This window comes from Bufo gargarizans, chromosome 3 (genome assembly GCF_014858855.1).
Source record: "Bufo gargarizans isolate SCDJY-AF-19 chromosome 3, ASM1485885v1, whole genome shotgun sequence".
In the NCBI taxonomy this organism is placed as follows: Eukaryota; Metazoa; Chordata; class Amphibia; order Anura; family Bufonidae; genus Bufo; species Bufo gargarizans.
In genome coordinates, this window is record NC_058082.1 from 420,088,008 (window position 1) to 420,106,182 (window position 18,175).

Sequence of the window (18,175 nt, forward strand, 5' to 3'; positions counted from 1 at the left end):
ATGGGTTAGCGGGTATTGGCCATGGGTATTCAGCCACACCGCGTGCTCTTACCTGCACATTCCCCAATGAATTTTCCCCAGGATTTTTTTATGTAGCATTGTTTAAAACTCCAATGCACTAAAATTCATATCAAGCCAGTACGGTTCAGTGAGTTACTGCTCTGGCAGGTTACTACCACTTCATGTACAAGGCATTTCACACCAAAGTCTGAAAATACAGGGGAGTGGATATGTACTTATTCCCACTCTTCCATAAGCTAACATGAAGCTGTATTACAGGGATGAGATTGTAAAGCTAATAATGATATGCTGAGTTAGGAGGATTCCTAACCTTTCCAAATACTATTGTCGTCTCAAGAACTGTCAAAATTGACACGTCACACAAGTGCTGACCTTTTCATGTTCCTTAAAATACCCTATCCTACTAAAAAGTGTTAATATGTTATTTTACAGAAGAAGGATCTAATTGGTGGATGTCTGACCACCAAGCACAAGAACGGGGGTCCCATTCCCCCATATGAATGGCAGGTTGCACATGACTGCTGCTGCTCCATTCATTCTGTGAGCCAGGCCTGGAATGGCCCACAGGGATACAGGTGAATCCCCCGGTGGGCCCCTGAGCAAGGTGGGCCCCTAGTCTCCCACCCCCATTTATATGGGAGTGGCACATAACACAGTAGACTTACTGCACTACATACATATATTCAATGTACAGCCCCTCAACCAGCCTATATCAATATAAAAACTTGTGTCCTCTTCTCCCCAGGACCTACCTTCTCAAAGCTACTGCAGAGACCCCCATATTCAATCATCTGGTAGCATCTTGCTGCAGGTAATATCTGAATGTATCCGTACTGTGGGCCCCCGAAATACATTTTACTGGTGGGCTCTAGGCAGCCCAGTCCGACACTGCTGTGAGCCTCTGGTTTCCAATCGATTTGTAGCACTAATTGGCCAGTATACATGAAGGAGAAGATGAATGATGATATTTTTATGGATGTTCATCAGTTCTGACACCATAAAAGTTATCATTATTGGGGACAAGCTTTATTAATGTAAATGTAGCACATGGTATGTGTGCTAAGTCCCATCTACCTGTATCCTGGCCTAATCATGCAGGGTTATCTAGCATTCTCAGACAGCAGACATATTTCACTGCGTAGGACCTCACGTGATAAATAGTGTGACTGGGCATGGAGCATCCTGGTGGCAGGGTTCCAGATTCCTCACATACCCTTCACTAACAACACAGTTATTAGATTTATGTTTTTGCAGCAGTCTGATCTTTACACATAGAGAAGAAGACGGCGTGAAAATAACTTCAGCCAACGTGTCCTGCCCATGTCACGCACAGAGAGACTACAATGTCACCTGATGCAGCTGTTCATGGCATTACTTGTTATGGTGACACTCTAGACTATGTTGCAGACATTAGCAGCCCCACTCCCGGCCTGTGTGTGAGGCTTTCTTGTTAATATTGACTAACTAAGAGTACTTTCACACTAGCGCTATTCTTTTCCGCCATAGAGATCCGTCCTAGGGGCTCAATACCGGAAAATAACTGATCAGTTTTATCCTAATGCATTCTGAATGGAGAGAAATCCGTTCAGGATGCATCAGGATGTCTTCAGTTCAGTATTTTTGACTTTTCAGGACGGAGATAATACCACAGCATGCTACGGTTTTATCTCCGGCCATAAATCTGGAACACTTGCTGGAATGCCAGATCCAGTATTTTTTCCAATTGACATGCATTAATGCCGGAGTGTTCCAGTAAAACGGATCCGGCATTGCGGTCTGCAAAAAATGTGAAAAAAATGCCGGATCCGTTTTTCCGGATGACACTGGAGAGACAGATCCGGCATTTCAATGCAGTTGTCATACGGATCAGGATCCTGATCCGTCTGACAAATGCCATCAGTTTGCATGCGTTTTGACGGATCCTGCAGGCAGTTCCGGCGCTGGAACTGCCTGCCGGAATCCTCTGCTGCAAGTGTGAAAGTACCCTAATGGTCTACGTCTATTGTGAGGTATTCATGCAAGCCAAAACCTGAATCCAAAGCAAAACCTCAACAAAATGGTCAACATCAGGAAGGTTGTAAGTGCCACATGGACTTCATGGTGTAATCGCATGCACGGTATGTACAGTATTAAAGGGGTTCTCTAGGATGAGGAAAAAATTATCTCCAATTTTTGTTCAGAACAACTGTCCATGGTTGTGGACAGTACAGCTCCATTTACTTGATTGGAGATGAGCTGCTATATAGGCCCAGCCCATGGATAGATGGACAACTTTTCCTGCAAACCATTTTTAACATGTGCCAAAAGAGTGTTTTCTTCCACAGTTCTAGATAAGAATATGGCAGGTCAGCAAGGGGACTAAATTCCCCATTGATCAGCAAGCTATGGCCTGCATAATGATGTTAGGGCTCATGCACGAGACCGCAGCGTGTTTTGTGGTCGGCAAACTGCGGATCTGCAAAACACGGATGTCACCTGTATACGTTCCACAATTTGTGGAACGGAACGGCCGCCCATAATAGAAATGTTGATTCTTGTCCTGAAAATGGACAAGAATAGGGCATGTTCAATTTTTTTGCGGCCACACGGAATGGAGCAACGGATGCGGGCAGCACTACGCGTGCTGTCCGCATCTATTGCGGCCCCATTGATATGAATAGGTCCACATCGGAGCGGTTCGTGTGCATGTATGTTGCTATCAGATTTGTAAGAAGCCATGGGGAATTAGTAACATCTGTGGGTTTGGGGTTTAATCTTTGAGAATGGTAAGTGTAACGGGATATTATACCCAGTGTCATAGCTTCTTATGTTAGTTCCAATTATATCTAGAATCCATCAAAAGGGTGCTTGGGGGTCCCCTTTTTCTATCTCTTTACATCAATACAGCTCAGTCTGTCCCCTAGAATGTTCTTTTCACACCTGTATAGACACTAGGTTGTATAGATGAAAGCGCGGAGGTCAGGATCTGGAAGAAACCAGCAGAGAGATTTCTTTTTCCAATCAAGCTTCCTATTAATTTAAAGAAATAATGCAGAAAGGCTTTTTGCATCCTTCCCCCCATGCTGTCATGCAGTATACAAAGACAAGCAGGAGAGCACTGAAGATGCAGACATATTGACGGCATGCCTGATTTCCATCCACTAGCGTGCCGCCTAGATAACAATCAGTCAGTGCATATTTCTATATCTCACGCACAGCCTGCATATACATGCTAACCCTGCTCGCATACCAGCACCATCACACTTATGAGCATAAAGAATCTAATCACTAAAAAACTTTCACGCCAGAGTTTTTGCTGGATTCGTCATGGATCAGCAAAAAACGCTTCCGTCATGATAATACAACCGTCTGCATCCATTATGAATGGATCCGGTTGTATTATCCTTAAAATAGCCAAGACGGATCCGCCATTGTAAGTCAGTGGGGGACGGATCAGTTTTTGTGTTTTTTTTTGTGTCCGAGAAAACGGATCCGCTACCATTGACTTACATTGTGTTCATGACGGATCCGTCTTGCTCCGCACCACAACACAGACAGAAAAAGACGGAATGCATTCTGGTGCACTCTGTTTTGTTCAGTTCAGTTTTGTCCCCTTTGACAACGAATGGGGACAAAACGGAAGCGCTTTCCCCCGCTATTGAGATCCTATGACGGATCTCAATAAAGGAAAGGAAAAACACAAGTGTGAAAGTAGCCTAAGGAGCAAGGCAGCAGCGAAATAATCATTGGGTATGGGATTTCACTGCGTGGCACTCAAGAGCCAAGTGGCAAATGTAATTGTCTTGACATTACCAATTTTCGGAGGAAAAAACGGAAACTCATTACCAGACTGAGATTGTTATTAATACGGAAGGCAGGGGTTATGCAGCTACATTTGGACATGAGTTGTGCTAAAATCATAGGGTTACTACATTACACAATTTCATTGTTTCCATGGGTATTTTTTTATTTTTTTTGCAAAGTCGCCGATGGCCTTATTTTATGTAGAAAACTGTGATTTACCCCAATTCATTTTTTCGATGCAGGTTATCGATTAAAACCAGATCGATGGATCGTCAGCGTCCAAACAATCAGACCACTGACATGATATACTGAATTCTCACTTATGCAAAGTGGCGAAAGAATACTCATAATTACCTGATCATGCCAAAAACACACACTTTCAGGAAATGAGTGGTTGCCTTTTTTTCTTAAAATAACAGATTTTGATGCTGTCAAAGGTGTTTTCTGGGAGTAAATATTGATGATTGACCTAGATCAGGATCTGATCAGTGGGGTCCGACTCCCGTACGCCGGCCAATAAACTGTTTGAAGAGGCTGCGGCACTGCAGCTCTTCTTAAGGCAATGACAGGACATTTACCTGTCACAAGGCCTAAGTGCAGCTCAGTCCCATTCAAATGAATGGGCCTGAGCTGCAATACTAAGCATAGCCACTATACAATGTGTGGTGCTGTGCTTGGTATGCTGTGTGGAGACAGCAGCGATCACCAGAGCACCTTGGTTGATCAGATATTCATGACCTAGATCAGTGGTAGCAAACCTATGGCACGGGTGCCAGAGGGGGCACTCAGAGCCCTCTCTGTGGGCACCCACGTCCTGGAAAAATCCTAAGGCATACCAGTATGTGATAAATAAGTGGGTTTTGGGTTGAAGTTTGGGCACTCTGTCTTTAAACGGTTCGCCACCAGTGACCTCAATATTGTATTACTGGAAACCCTTAATAACAGTCTGACAGCTTGAATTATCTAAGGCTAGTCTTTTGTACATGAATACAATTTTGAAACCCATCACTCAGTGGCTGCTTAATTACCCCCATTCTGTATTCCTAAAATCCCCCATCCAGATACCTCCATACAAATGCATGAGCTCTGTGCAGAAACATCTGACAAGCTTTTATCCCTAGAGCATTTTTATTCACTAGAATATCCTAAAATATACTGGAAACATAAAAGCGCCATGGTCCTGCCAAGTACATAATAACATATCTATGTACAGACCCACGCTACTTGTTGTTTTATCTTACTATTGGAACCAGAGGGTGAGGTTGCCTCCAAACCACACAGCAAAACAGCCATTGAAATGCTCCACGGTTCACTCCCTAACAAAAACATGAATGCTTTATGGTTTGGGTAAAAAACATCTATGGTATGTTTTTTAAGTCTTTACAAGTATGAGGCTGGGCCTAAGCCCTGCTATGTGCAAGAAGCCACATACAGAGGTATTTTGGGGGAGCAGCTTGGAGTAATTGATGCCAAAAAATACATGGACAACTCTCTCCTGTTTGTTGGCCATACCATTGCTCACACTCTTTCATCAAACAACTGTGAGATGCTGAGGAATAGTGATGAGCGGCAAGGGTCATATTCGAATTCGTGATATTTCACTAATATTTTGTGGAATATTGGTCAAATGTTCGCAAATTCGTATATTCGTTATATTCTACATTCTTTTTTTTTAACGTAAATATCTGCAAGGTCATGATCGCCTAATTTGCGAATATTGCGCGATCAATACAGGCATGGGTCAAAAATGAATCTATAGCACTATAAAATATAGTGCTATATATTAGTTTTTAGAATATTCATCCATCTGAAGTCATGGTTCCTCCCTGCTTAAGTTGCTTGTGGGCCAATTACGTCATTGGCCCACAAGCAAGAAGCAGGGAGGAATCAAGTTTTCAGATGGAAAAAATGATGAATATTCTAAAAACGAATATATAGCATTATAGTCTAAATATTCACAAATTTTCGAAGTGGCGATATTTGCGAAAAAAAATAGTTTTTTTGAATATTCGTACTCAACACTACTGAGGAATCCCTTATCCAATAGAGAGGGATCCATTTATGTCAGTGATTGGCTCTGGAGAAGAAATGTCCTATAGAAGTAGTAATCTGTTGCAGATACTTCTGCAGAAAGAGATGAACAGCGTCTATGTGGTGCAAGTCATCTCGGTCATCAGATGCTGACATCTACAGATATGTCCAGAGATGGATCATGTCTAGTGATGTCACATGTCCTATATATAATTGATAAAGTAAACTAACAAAATCTTTTAGTCCTCCTCCTCCTGGATGGGCCACTTCTGAGTCAGGGCCCCAAAGTAACCGCTTCCCCTGCTTTCCCTATAGCTACGCCCCTGCTAGTACAGAAGCACTATGGTTGGTACTATAACTCTTTTACTGTTCTGACTATATAGGTATATCAGGGCTTGTTTTTTCTAATAGCACCATTTAATATTCCATACAATGTATTGGGAGGCTGGAAACAAATGTGTTAATCAGGTGGAATAGAATTTCTCATTTACAGGATAAATGCTGTAATATTTAGATATTTTTGGCATGTTTGGACATGATGTTATGTTGATATGTTTTTCATTTATATATGTAAACTGGGTAAAGGGGGGTAGTTTGACTTTTAGATTCTTTTTTTATATTATTAAAAACTTATTTTTTTATTTGTTTTGTACCTTTTATTTTTTTAGTCCCCTATGAGATCAGTGGACGGTTTATACCCTACACTGCAATGGTTTAGCATTGCAGGCTACAGTAAAATCACAAGGCTCCTGCCTGCAATAGCAACCAAAAGGCTCCCTCAATCTCGTTACAGGGGGGCCAAGAAGTCATCGGATGGAGCCTCTTCCCTCCAAATGACCGCTTAGATGCCATTGTCGTTATTGACCACAGAATCTGAGGGGTTAAATGTTTGCGTTCAAATTTTTTTCCGATTACAGACACTGTCAGCAGGTGTGACCCACCGGTCATGGTGCCCGCTCAGCTCCTGTGCAGAAGCCTTCTTTAAGGCCCTGACATCATTCATAAACAGTTTTTGCTAAAAATATATTTTTATTTCCTACTAGTTTGGGTTGGTCAACAGCAACATTTCACAGCGAGTATGCAAGAATAGGTGATAGGTGCACAATATATTCATTGTTATATGCACATACCGTACTGTGCAGGTCATTCTGAATATGTTACAGCTGGGGAAAAAAACATACAGTATTCAAGATAGAGAGAGAGAGCAAGAAATAGATAAATAGACAGAGAGATATGAGATGGATAGATGATAGATAGATAGTGTTACAAAACAGTCACGTACTGTAGGTATGCACCCGTTTCAGTAGTTGTCAAAATGTAATGTGAACTATCCAAAAGAAGGTGCTATATTGTAACATAAACGTCAATGCACAAGAGAAAGAAGAGTAAGATATCTTCCTGAAGCAGAATATAAGGAGGCATGCTTTCTGGTGGCTCTGCTTACTTGCACTTAAGGCATAATACCAGCTTGTGAAGAAATGTGAGAAGATATATTTCAGAAAAAAATATGACAAACCCTATTGTTCTCTGTTATCTTTTGTATTATGCGAACAAAGATAACCACCAAAGGGCAACGAAGAAACATGAAATTTGATACTCATATGATGTAAGGGGAAGAATAGGGGGAATGTACTAAAGCTACTAAAAACAGGGGAACATAAAACAAGGCACCTATGAGCCCTAAGAAACTCCAATACACAAACACCTGTCATCCCAATAATTTGAACAGTTTGGGAGGCTCTACCTGTATACAGTGTCCAATAAACTGAGCAGTGGTGCACCCATGGGCATAGGCTTTCACACTAGCGGCAGCCTTCTCCGGCAGGCTGTTCCAGCGGGTGAACAGCCTGACGGATCCGTGCTGCCGCTAGTGAACACGTGCCGCCGGAGGTCCGCTCCGGCCCCATTGACTATAATAGGGGCGGGCCGGAGTTCCGGCGGCAGCACGGCACACAACAATTTCTATAATGGCAGTCTATGGTGTCGCACTGCTACATGCGACATGCTGCGACTGCGACGCAACAGTCGCAGAAAATCCATTCGAGATGGATTTTTCTGCGACTGTTGCGTCGCAGTCGCAGCATGTCGCATGTTGCAGTGCGACACCATAGACTACCATTATAAAAATTGTTGCGTGACATTGGTGCAACAAAATGTTGCACGACAAATGTTGCATCCTATCTGTTGCGCGACAAATGTCGTCGTGTAGACGTAGCCTAAAACTACGACATGTACGCGTGCACTAGCGGCAGCACGGATCTGGCAGGCTTTTTACCCGCCTGAACAGCCTGCCGCTAGTGTGAAAGTAGCCTTAAATGGGTATTCCATTTTGGCCAAATAAAGGTTAGTCTTTATATATAAAAGTTATACAATGCTCCAATATACTTTCTGTATCAATTCCTCAGACTTTCAAAATCACCGCTTGCAGTGACTGAGATGGAGCCTTGTTTATTTCCAGTGGATAAAAATCCAGTAATCCTGTAATGTACACAGGGGTGCATAGCATGTTACAGTACAGAGCTGGTGCTCACCACACCACGATGACATGACCCAGGACAGGGGTTGTACACAAAGAAAGACGATCTACCCATCTAAGCTCTATCCCTAAAGGTGGATTTACATGGTCCGATTTTTGAGCAGCAAATGACCGTTCCTTCAAACACTCTTTCCCGACAATCTGCCCATCTAAATGTGCCGCCGATCAATGAGCAAAACTCTTCTTCATCAGTTGATCCTGTCAGTCGTGCAGACACATCAATCATCATTTCTGGGCAGCAGATTTTGTGGTCTAAACAGCGATTTGCTGGCCAAAAACAATGATACTGTAAAGGGACAAGGGATCACAATAGCGATCCGTCGTCCTCATACTGTGGAGGAGATCTCTGTATGTAAATGCAGCAGTCTCCTTCACTGAACAAGCAGCCGACTGTCAAGAAGGAGCGCTTCCTTCCCGACAATCGCCTGTGACATCTTGTGGTGTAAACATATCTTTAGACATCAGTATCAGATCGGCTGTGGTCCGACACCATGCACCCCTTCCAATCGGCTGCTCAGGAGTGGATGGAAGTGGACAGAGTTGTGTAGTTTCGGTTTTTGGGTATCAGATCCCTGCCATTCGGATAATGATGAACTATCCTAGGGATAAGTCGTCAATTGCTAAATCCTGGAACACCCTTTTAAGCTCTTATGGTCATTTTATATAGTCAATAGTTTACCTTTCTCAAGTCAGGTAAACAGTTAAGGGGTCTCCGTGATGTCAGTACTAATGGCCTGTCCTCAGGATAGGCTGTCAGTATTAGAATACCCCATAGATCAGCTGTTTGAAGAGGCCAAAATGAGCGCTGTGGCCTCTTCCTCAGCCGATGACATCACATGTATTTGTCACTTGGCCTGTCTATAGCTCAGTCCCATTCAAGCTACCGTACAATGTATGGCGCAGTGCTTGCCACACTATTAACAGTCTCCGGCACTCAGACGAGGCCTCTTCAAACAATTGATTAGAGGGGATGGTAAGAGTCAGGGCCCCATGATTAGATATAGGTCATAAATAAAGGGGTTATCTCAGTTCAGCAAATGGCATTTATCATGTAAAATTAATACAAGGCACTTACTAATGTATTGTGATTGTCCATATTGCTTCCTTCACTGTCTGGATTCATTTTTCCATCACATTATACACTGTTCATTTCCAGGGACTACAACCACCAGTGCAGCGCAGATATGAGGTGGACAGGATCAGAGCTGCTGCGTATGCGTGTCTAAGTACAGTCCCACCGTCCTAGCCACCAGAGAGGTTTCCCTAAAATGTACAAGCATGTCCAACACTGCTGGATTACAGGGTGGTCATAACCCCTGGATACGAGCAGTGTATAATGGAAAAATGAATGAGGCCAGTAAAGGAGGCAATATGGACAATCACTATACATTAGTAAGTGCCTTGTGTTAACTTTCTGATACATGATCAATGCCATTTGCGGAAGTGAAAAAACTCTTTTAACTCCTGTAAGATTAACTTAGGTTTTGCTTAGAATTAATAGTTTATTTTTTATTTGCTTTAGGCTACATGCACACGACTGTATGTGTTTTGCGGTCCGCAAATTGCGGATCTGCAAAAAAATAATGAACGTACACGGAAACAAACAACGTTCATGTGCATGTAGCCTTACACAGTGGATGTAGGTGTAAGGAGTGAATAATTTAACCCTATTTCAGCATCTATGAAAAGTAATACCAGATTTCAGATTATAAGGAAGGACAATTTCATGAACTCATGGCTTGTAAATCACAGCTGGCACAACTCTGTTATTAATGTCTGATGACACAGTCCTAAAAAATGGTGCACATGAGCCGCAGGGCAGACTGTGCTGGTTACATAAGAGTTCATAGTATTGGCGACATGGGTCCTAAGCACTATGGAGGAGTGAAAAGTAGAACTGGCTTAGTTGCCCATAACAACCAATCAGATTCCACCTTTCATTTTCCAAAGGAGCTCCGAATAATGTAAGGTGGAATCTGACTGGTTGCCATGGGCAACTAAGACAGTTTTCCTTTACACCAGTTTTGATAAATCTCCCCCTGTATTTATTAATAATGTCATATAGTTTCAAAACTTGATCCATCAGCGTCCAGTCTGCATTTTCGTAAATTCAGCACGGTTAAAACTTACTTTTAACTATGGGTAATTAGACTGTTCAGTCTATACAATTTGTATAACGCTACATGCACACGACCGTGTGCCCCCCCCCCCCCGCGACCATATTGCGGCCCGCACGGGCACCGGCCGTGTGCATTCTGCATCACGGATCGCGGACCAATTCACTTGAATAGGTCCGCAATCACGGAGATTCGGAACGGAGGCACGGAACGGAACTCCGTAGTGCTTCCGTGGTGTTTGTGGCCATGCCTCCGCACTGCAAAAAAGTAGCGCATGCACTACTTTTCTGCGGTGCGGACCATCGGATGCGGATCGCGGACCCTATTCAAGTGAATGGGTCCGCGATCTGCATGCGGCTGCCCCACGGTCTATACCCGTCCATTGCGGACTGCAATTTGCGGTCCGCAGCACGGGCACGGAGCCCTTACGTTCGCGTGCATGTAGTGCCAGTTCCAAGCTGAACGCAGTCTACAATGCAAGGTATGCTGCAGGTAAGAATATTTGACGGATAGGACCAGACAGACTGTCACACACTATTAGATGTCTTGTATGCGGAGTACAGCTACAGGCAAGCTCGCCATTCAGTAAATGCTGTGTAAACGCAAGGTATGGCCAAGCAGCCATGATCTAATTTCTAAACACTTTCCGGTGTTTCTGTAAGCGAGCAGTGAAAATCAATAATGACAATTATCTGGATGACAGCCATAATAATTCCACCCAAGGTGCACTGCAAAACCGTAAAAAAACAAGCCACAGTAACACACCTCATTGCACAAATATACAGCAAACTGCCATCTAGCTGGTGAAAGGAGTGGGGGTAGAAAACATGGTAGGGTATGGCAGAGCCTAGGTTTCATATGGCAGTGACACTGTCTAACGTAGATGCCTCAGACATGTACTTGGTCTACCACACATCCTACGATGAGTGTCCACTGTGCGTGCGGCTGGTGAACAGATGGCCATTACTGTCCCGAATACACGCACGCTAAGTAACATATGTACCACAAAAAGGTTCTCCGCGTACTTTATTGTAAAAGATGCTCATTAAATTCCTCCCAGCCATTACAACACCTCCGTGTCACAACTTACAGCATCGACTATTACTCCATACATGAAGCATGCGATATACAATAGTTTTACGTCGCTTGTTGATGGTTATTTTGGGACCATACGTTATTACTAACAGTCTCTGTGTCCAGTCGCGTTACATGATCATTACGTCTAAGCTCATGTTAACACTGATCACACGCAATCACAGTCATTCACTTCTTTTCATACAGTTCATGATGGTTACATTTTTTTACGTCACTTTGATTTAACTATTATGAAAGATGCTTAAAAGAACCTTTACCTACTATGTTTATGACCAGAATGTATATGAATCACAATGCCCATCATTCACTGCATACATTCACGCTGGTCCTTTTGTCAGTGCACACCACCTGCCTCTCTGCAATAAATAGGCAAAGGACTCACTCACGTTTCTGTTGGTCTTGTGCTGGGACTGTGATCCCTTACTATGGATACTTGACAAACCTCAGACCCAGACTTGCTTGTGCAGACACAGATTATGCTTCCGCCTCTGGCACAAACATGCTTAGTTACCTGACACAGTAAGAAAGTAGGGGGGGTTAGGGGTGTGTGCATTTAAACTAGCCAACCAGACCGCGGCCGGATGTTCAACCATCTACCTGTAGTCTAACACTCGAAAGGTAACCCTTTGCATACTTGTCACTCTCAATGCTAATCTGGGATTTTAAACATTACACGTAAAACTAAAAACGTAAAATGTGACAAAGGAGCGAAATCTCATTTCATAGCAAACAGAAAACCAAAATATTGTCACTGTTATACAGAATTTAAACTACGGATTTATTGGTGGATTCTGCATAACTTGGTAGAATCTAGACAGTATGGGGACAAGCCAAGCAAGTAAGATTTCCACACAAAGGATGTCAACCTGTCTGAGCTGAAAATGTTCCCAGGAGATAAGCAGCAGCAGAGGTGTCTGGCATCTGGTCGGGCCAAGATGAGCAAATCTGTTCCTGTGGGAGTCAGAGAAGATGTTGGCTTCTCACTCAGCTGATATTGCCAAAGGATGTTTTCGTTGGTTTAACATTTCAGGTGATGGTTAAGAGTATTAGGATTAAGAGGGTAAAGGTACCCATGTACCAAATGTGGGCCATGCCCACATTCAGCCGACGGCTATTTCTCCCGACTCTCTAAGGCACGTTGATGTTCAGCAAAGAGGAGAAGGCTGTTGCCTGACACTTCTGGTGGTGGCTTATCTCCTGCTAGAACAAAAAATAAAATGGGCACTGAAATTCAACTTGATTCTTCTTTCCCCTGACATCATCTGGAGGCCCCACATACAGTACACAGTAGATAGCCTGCCTTGCAGATAGATAGTCTAATGTGTATAGGAGCCTTAAAGATGACCTTTCACGTCTCTGGTAACTACTTTCATTCCCCATGTAATAAAACTTCTGGAGCCTCTATTCTTATGGCTCTATGTTGTGCCATTCCTCTGTTATTTCTACTAGAAGTTTATGAATAAATTGCCAGCCGTTTCCAATAAATGCACAGATTGGTGTTACCAGTTGGGGGCGTGTCCCTGCACATTCTGACACCAGTAGCACTGATTGGACAGAGTCAGACACACCCACTACTGGTAACATTCAGCAGTACCTTTATTGCAGACTGCTATCAACTTATTTGTAAACTTCTCACAGGAATAATACAAGAACGACACAACATAGAGTCATAAGAATAGAGGCTCCAGAATGGTTATTACATGGGGAATGCAAGAAGTTACTATAACAGACATGTGACAGGTCCTCTTTAAAAGGGTTTTCCAAGATTTAATTTTAATGACCTATCCTCTTGATAGGTCATCAGTATCTGATCAGTAGGGGTCTGGCACCTGTGACCCCGCCGATCAGCTGTTTTAGAAGTCACTGGTACTCCTGTGAGCTCCATGGCTCTCTCAGCGCTTACCAGGCACAACGCCATACATTATACAGCGGCTGCGCGCGGTACCCATTCACTTCTATGGGGCTGAGCTGTGCCTAGGCTACGTGACTAATGAATGTGTCGTCAATGGCCTAGGAAAAGCTGTGAGAAGACCGCGGTGCTCACAGGAGCGCCAATGACTTCTCAAGCAGCTGATTGGCGGGGGTCCTGGGTGTCAGACTCCGGCCAATCACATACTGATGACCTATATCCAGAGTATAGATCATCAATATAAGACTCTTGCCAAACCTCTTTAAGGCCCCTTTACATGGGCCCATGTATTAAGCGATTGTCGGGAAGGAAGCATCGCTTGCTCGTCAGTGAAGGAGACATCTTTATTTACATGCAGCAATCTCCTCCACAGTATGGGGAGGAGCGATCACTAATGCCATTGCTCATCCCAATACACAATCATTGCTTGCCAGAGTGCTGTTTAGACGGCACGACCTGCTGCGAGCAAACAATGATTTAGGTGTCCACGGGAACGATCATATTATCCTATGAATAAGCGTTTTGCTCGTTCATCTAGTAACTCGGCGGCACCTTTACACTGGCAGATTAACACTAACAAACGTTCCTACGAACACCCATTCGCGATAATCTGCCTGAACATCAGGCAGCATAAAGAGAAGTTAAGACAACTACTTTAAAGGGGTCGTGCAGTGGGATAATATCAGATCGGCAGGGGGTCTGACTTTACCTGCACACCCTATAGATTGTAGTGGCAGTGCAGCGTAATTACATCTGTTCCTCTCATTCACATTTTGTAGATTTTAAGCTTTCGCAGGCAGGGACCTCTTCCCCTCTGTACCCGTCTGTTAACAGTTTCATTGTATTTGTATTTTTTATATTATGTATGTATAACCCCTCTTGATGTACAGCACCATGAAAGTGAAAGTAAGCATTGAAGAGGATGCCGTGCACCAGGAGCACCATTGCCTCTACAAACAGCTGATTGGCAGGGGTGCCAGGAGTCGGACCCCTTCCGATCTGATATGGATGACCTGGCCTGAGCAAAGTTCATCAATACATGCACAACCCCTTTAGCAGAGAACCATAGATAACATTCAGGTTCAGAAAACAAGAAGAAAAGACAGCAACATACATGATTACTTATCAACTGGGCGACAGCTTAGGACAATGAACCATTAATCTGCCTGGACAATGGCTGCAAATGAACTTACTGAAATCAGCAACGAATAGCTCCTGATCCAGACACATGAATGTTCTCTGCCATGAACACATCTAACAGCATATGCTTCCATATGATCAGGGGCGTAGCTATAGGGGAAGTGGCTGCTTTGGGGCCCTGACCCAGAAGGGGCCCATCCAGGAGGAGGAGGACTAAAGGATTTTGTCAGGGCCCCCTCAACAGTATTACAATAATAATATAGTGACAGTATAAACTGATGGAACAGCTGCCGGCCCTGGTCTGAGAGGGCGATCTTTACTAGCCACAGGAATGGGGGCGGCATGAAAGGAAGGGGTTGCGAAAAAATGACTGTGGGATGGAGCCCCATTCAAAAATTTGCTGTGGGGCCCAGTCATTTCTAGCTACGCCACTGCATATGATACCTAAGATGCTCCAGATTTGAAGAAATATAGCAGAACATATCTGGAGCAATGGATTGGTTCACTTCAGCGCTAAACCCTGTTCAAACTAAGAAATATATAAATACAATATTTACATAATAAATCCTTAAAAAAAGTAATTTTCAGTATGAAAAAAAATCAAGTATTGCATTAGATGTACTTTACAAAAACAAGCCCGCTGACATGTGCTTACAAATCACCGTATACTTACCACAAGCATATTATAAAGGGAAAGTCGTCCAGAGATTTGACCCGGAGCTTCTAAGCCTCTGTGGCATCTGTAGTTGATCTCTCCAAGACTTTTATCCTCTACTAATTATGTCTGGCACAAAGAAATCTTTTCTGTCCATTGTCGCTGCTCCCTGACCACCCTCTCCTTCACCATTGTATTAGTCACTGCCCCTCCTCCACATTCTTCATCTTTTTACATAACAATTACACAATGCACTTATTTCTCCTATCACTCTTGTGTGCTGGCTGGGGAAGCAGGACGATACGCTTTAGGCTACTTTCACACTCGCGTTTGGTGCGGATCCGTTCAGATAATACAACCGTCTGCATCCGTTCAGAACGGATCCATTTGTATTATCTGTCACATAGCCAAGATGGATCCGTTCAGTTAATACAAACGTCTGCATCCGTTCTGAATGGATCCGTTTGTATTATCTGTAACATAGCCAAGATGGATCCGTTCAGATAATACAAACGTCTGCATCCGTTCTGAATGGATCCGTTTGTATTATCTGTAACATAGCCAAGACGGATCCGTTCAGATAATACAACCGTCTACATCCATTTAGAACGGATCCGTTTTGTATTATCTGTAACATAGCCAAGACGGATCCGTTCAGATAATACAACCGTCTGCATCCGTTCTGAACGGATCCGTTTGTATTATCTGTAACATAGCCAAGACGGAATCGTTCAGATAATACAACCGTCTGCATCCGTTCTGAACGGATCCGTTTTGTATTATCTGTAACATAGCCAAGATGGATCCGTCTTGAACACCATTGAAAGTCAATGGGGGATGGATCCGTTTTCTATTGTGCCAGATTGTGTCATAGAAAACGGATCCGTCTTCATTGACTTACATTGTGTGTCAGAACGGATCCATTTGACTCCGCTTCGTCAGATGGACACCAAAAAGCTGCACGCAGCGTTCTGGTGTCAGCCTCCAAAGTGGAATGGAGATGGAACGGAGGCAAACTGATGCATTCTGAGCAGATCCTTATCCGTTTAGAATGCATTAGGGCAAAACTGATCCGTTTTGGACCAGCTTGTGAGAGCCCTGAACGGATCTCACAAATGGAAAGCCAAAACGCCTTATTTTCAGGACATTATTCTATTTCTGTCTCGTAGAATTAGTATGTTTGCTTAATTTAGAAAGGACATTCATGTTTCAGGTACGTAAGGGCTGTATTAGGGCTGCAGATGAGTATTACGAGTGTCGGGAAGGAAGCTTTTCTTCCTGACAATCGCCTGCTCGTAAGTGAAGGAGACCACTGCTAATACTGTACATGGAGCTATCTCCTCCACAGTATGGGGAGCAGTGCTTGCTAATGTGATCATTCGTCCCAGGTACAGAATCATTATTTGGCAGCAGCAGAGCACAATTAAACAATACGATCTGTTGCCGGCAAATGATTATTTTTTTAGCTTGTGTAAAAAATTTGTTTGCCCCATCAGTGGCAGATCGAGCGTTTCTAAAAAAAGCGATGATGTGGCTGACCCTCGCCAGTGTAATACAGGCCTAAGGCCTCTTGTACACGAACATGTGCTGCCCGTTTCCATAATACAGATCCGCAATACACGTTCGCTGTTCCGTGGGCATTCGGCATCACGGATGCCGACCTATTCACTTCCATTGGTCCGCAAATCTGGAGATGCGGAATGGTGGGGAACGGAAGCATGGAACGGAACACTACGGAGTGCTTCCGTGGGGTTTCATCCCGTACTTCCGTTCCGCAAAAAGATAGAACATGTCCTAGCTTCTTGCGGAACGGGCGGATCGCGGACCCATTAAAGTGAATGTGTCCGCGATCCGCTGCGGCTTCCCCACGGTCGGTGTTCGTGCACGGGGCGCACTGTGTGCAGGAGGCCTAAGGCCTTGAGTTTTCCTCCCTATTTCTTAGTTATATTTTGTTTCTTGGGCAGGTGGGTTGTCACGCAGATTTCCTGGCGCCTGAATAACAAGTCTGATCAACTATATAGAAATATAGGAGAGAGAAGGTATCACTGCACACATGCCTGCCAATTACACCTCAAATTATATGGTTTTTTTTAATTTGGTGCAATTTGAACCTTAAAATGTCTATAATCAGATAAGTTTAGGTGCTGATATTTAAAGGGATATTCCAGCATAAGAAAATAAAGCTGCCCAAGGGGCTGAACATGCTGTAAAAAATAACAGAACTTATACCCGCCTCACCAAATAGTAACGCATATCCTTTTTTTCTAATCTCTTTTTATTTTCTGGTGGCAGATTTATTTATTCTATTTTCTGAATACGATTAAGAGGGCTGCCATCTTGCCTGACCTGTTCTAGTTTTTCCCCCCAAAAATATTTTTTAATTTAAGTTTAAGGCAAATTACATTTGCCACACAAAGTGGCACAAAAGGCATATATACATGCTTGCATACAATTGGTGAAGACTCTGGAATAATGACAAATAATAACAGTCAGCCTTATATTGGAGGCCGTAATAACAATGAAAACCTGAACTATTAAATGGTTGTCCGGGTTCAGAGCTGATTTCATGCTCCGATGCGCTCCCTTGCCCTGCGCTGGATCGTGCAGGGCAAGCGATCTTTTATGTACAATAACACACTGCCGGGCGGAGGCTTCCGCCCAGCAGTGTGTTTAGTGACATCACCGGCTCTGATGGGTGGGCTTTAGCCCTATGGAGAGCCCGGTTCGTCACCGTAACTCCAGAAAATGCCAGGGGGCTGCCTGGGTGAAAATGGGGATATGTCCAGGTTCAGCTCTGAACCCGAACAACCTCTTTAACTATAACATAGTTCCCTAAGGGTCCATTCACACGTCTGCAAAATGGATCCGCATCCGTTCAGCAATTTTGA

The 18,175-nt window shown here is 43.6% G+C and overlaps 1 protein-coding gene across 1 annotated transcript in view; it reads right to left on the reverse strand.

The window, feature by feature from the left end:
- PLEKHA6 (pleckstrin homology domain containing A6) overlaps positions 1-15,329 on the reverse strand; it is a 111,735-nt gene extending 96,406 nt beyond the window's left edge. Inside the window, 2 exon segments of the mRNA XM_044288408.1 lie at positions 11,970-12,094; positions 15,306-15,329. Of these exon segments, the coding sequence (XP_044144343.1) occupies positions 11,970-12,094; positions 15,306-15,314 (134 nt within the window). The 5' untranslated portion in view covers positions 15,315-15,329.
- Positions 15,330-18,175: the final 2,846 nt, after the last annotated feature.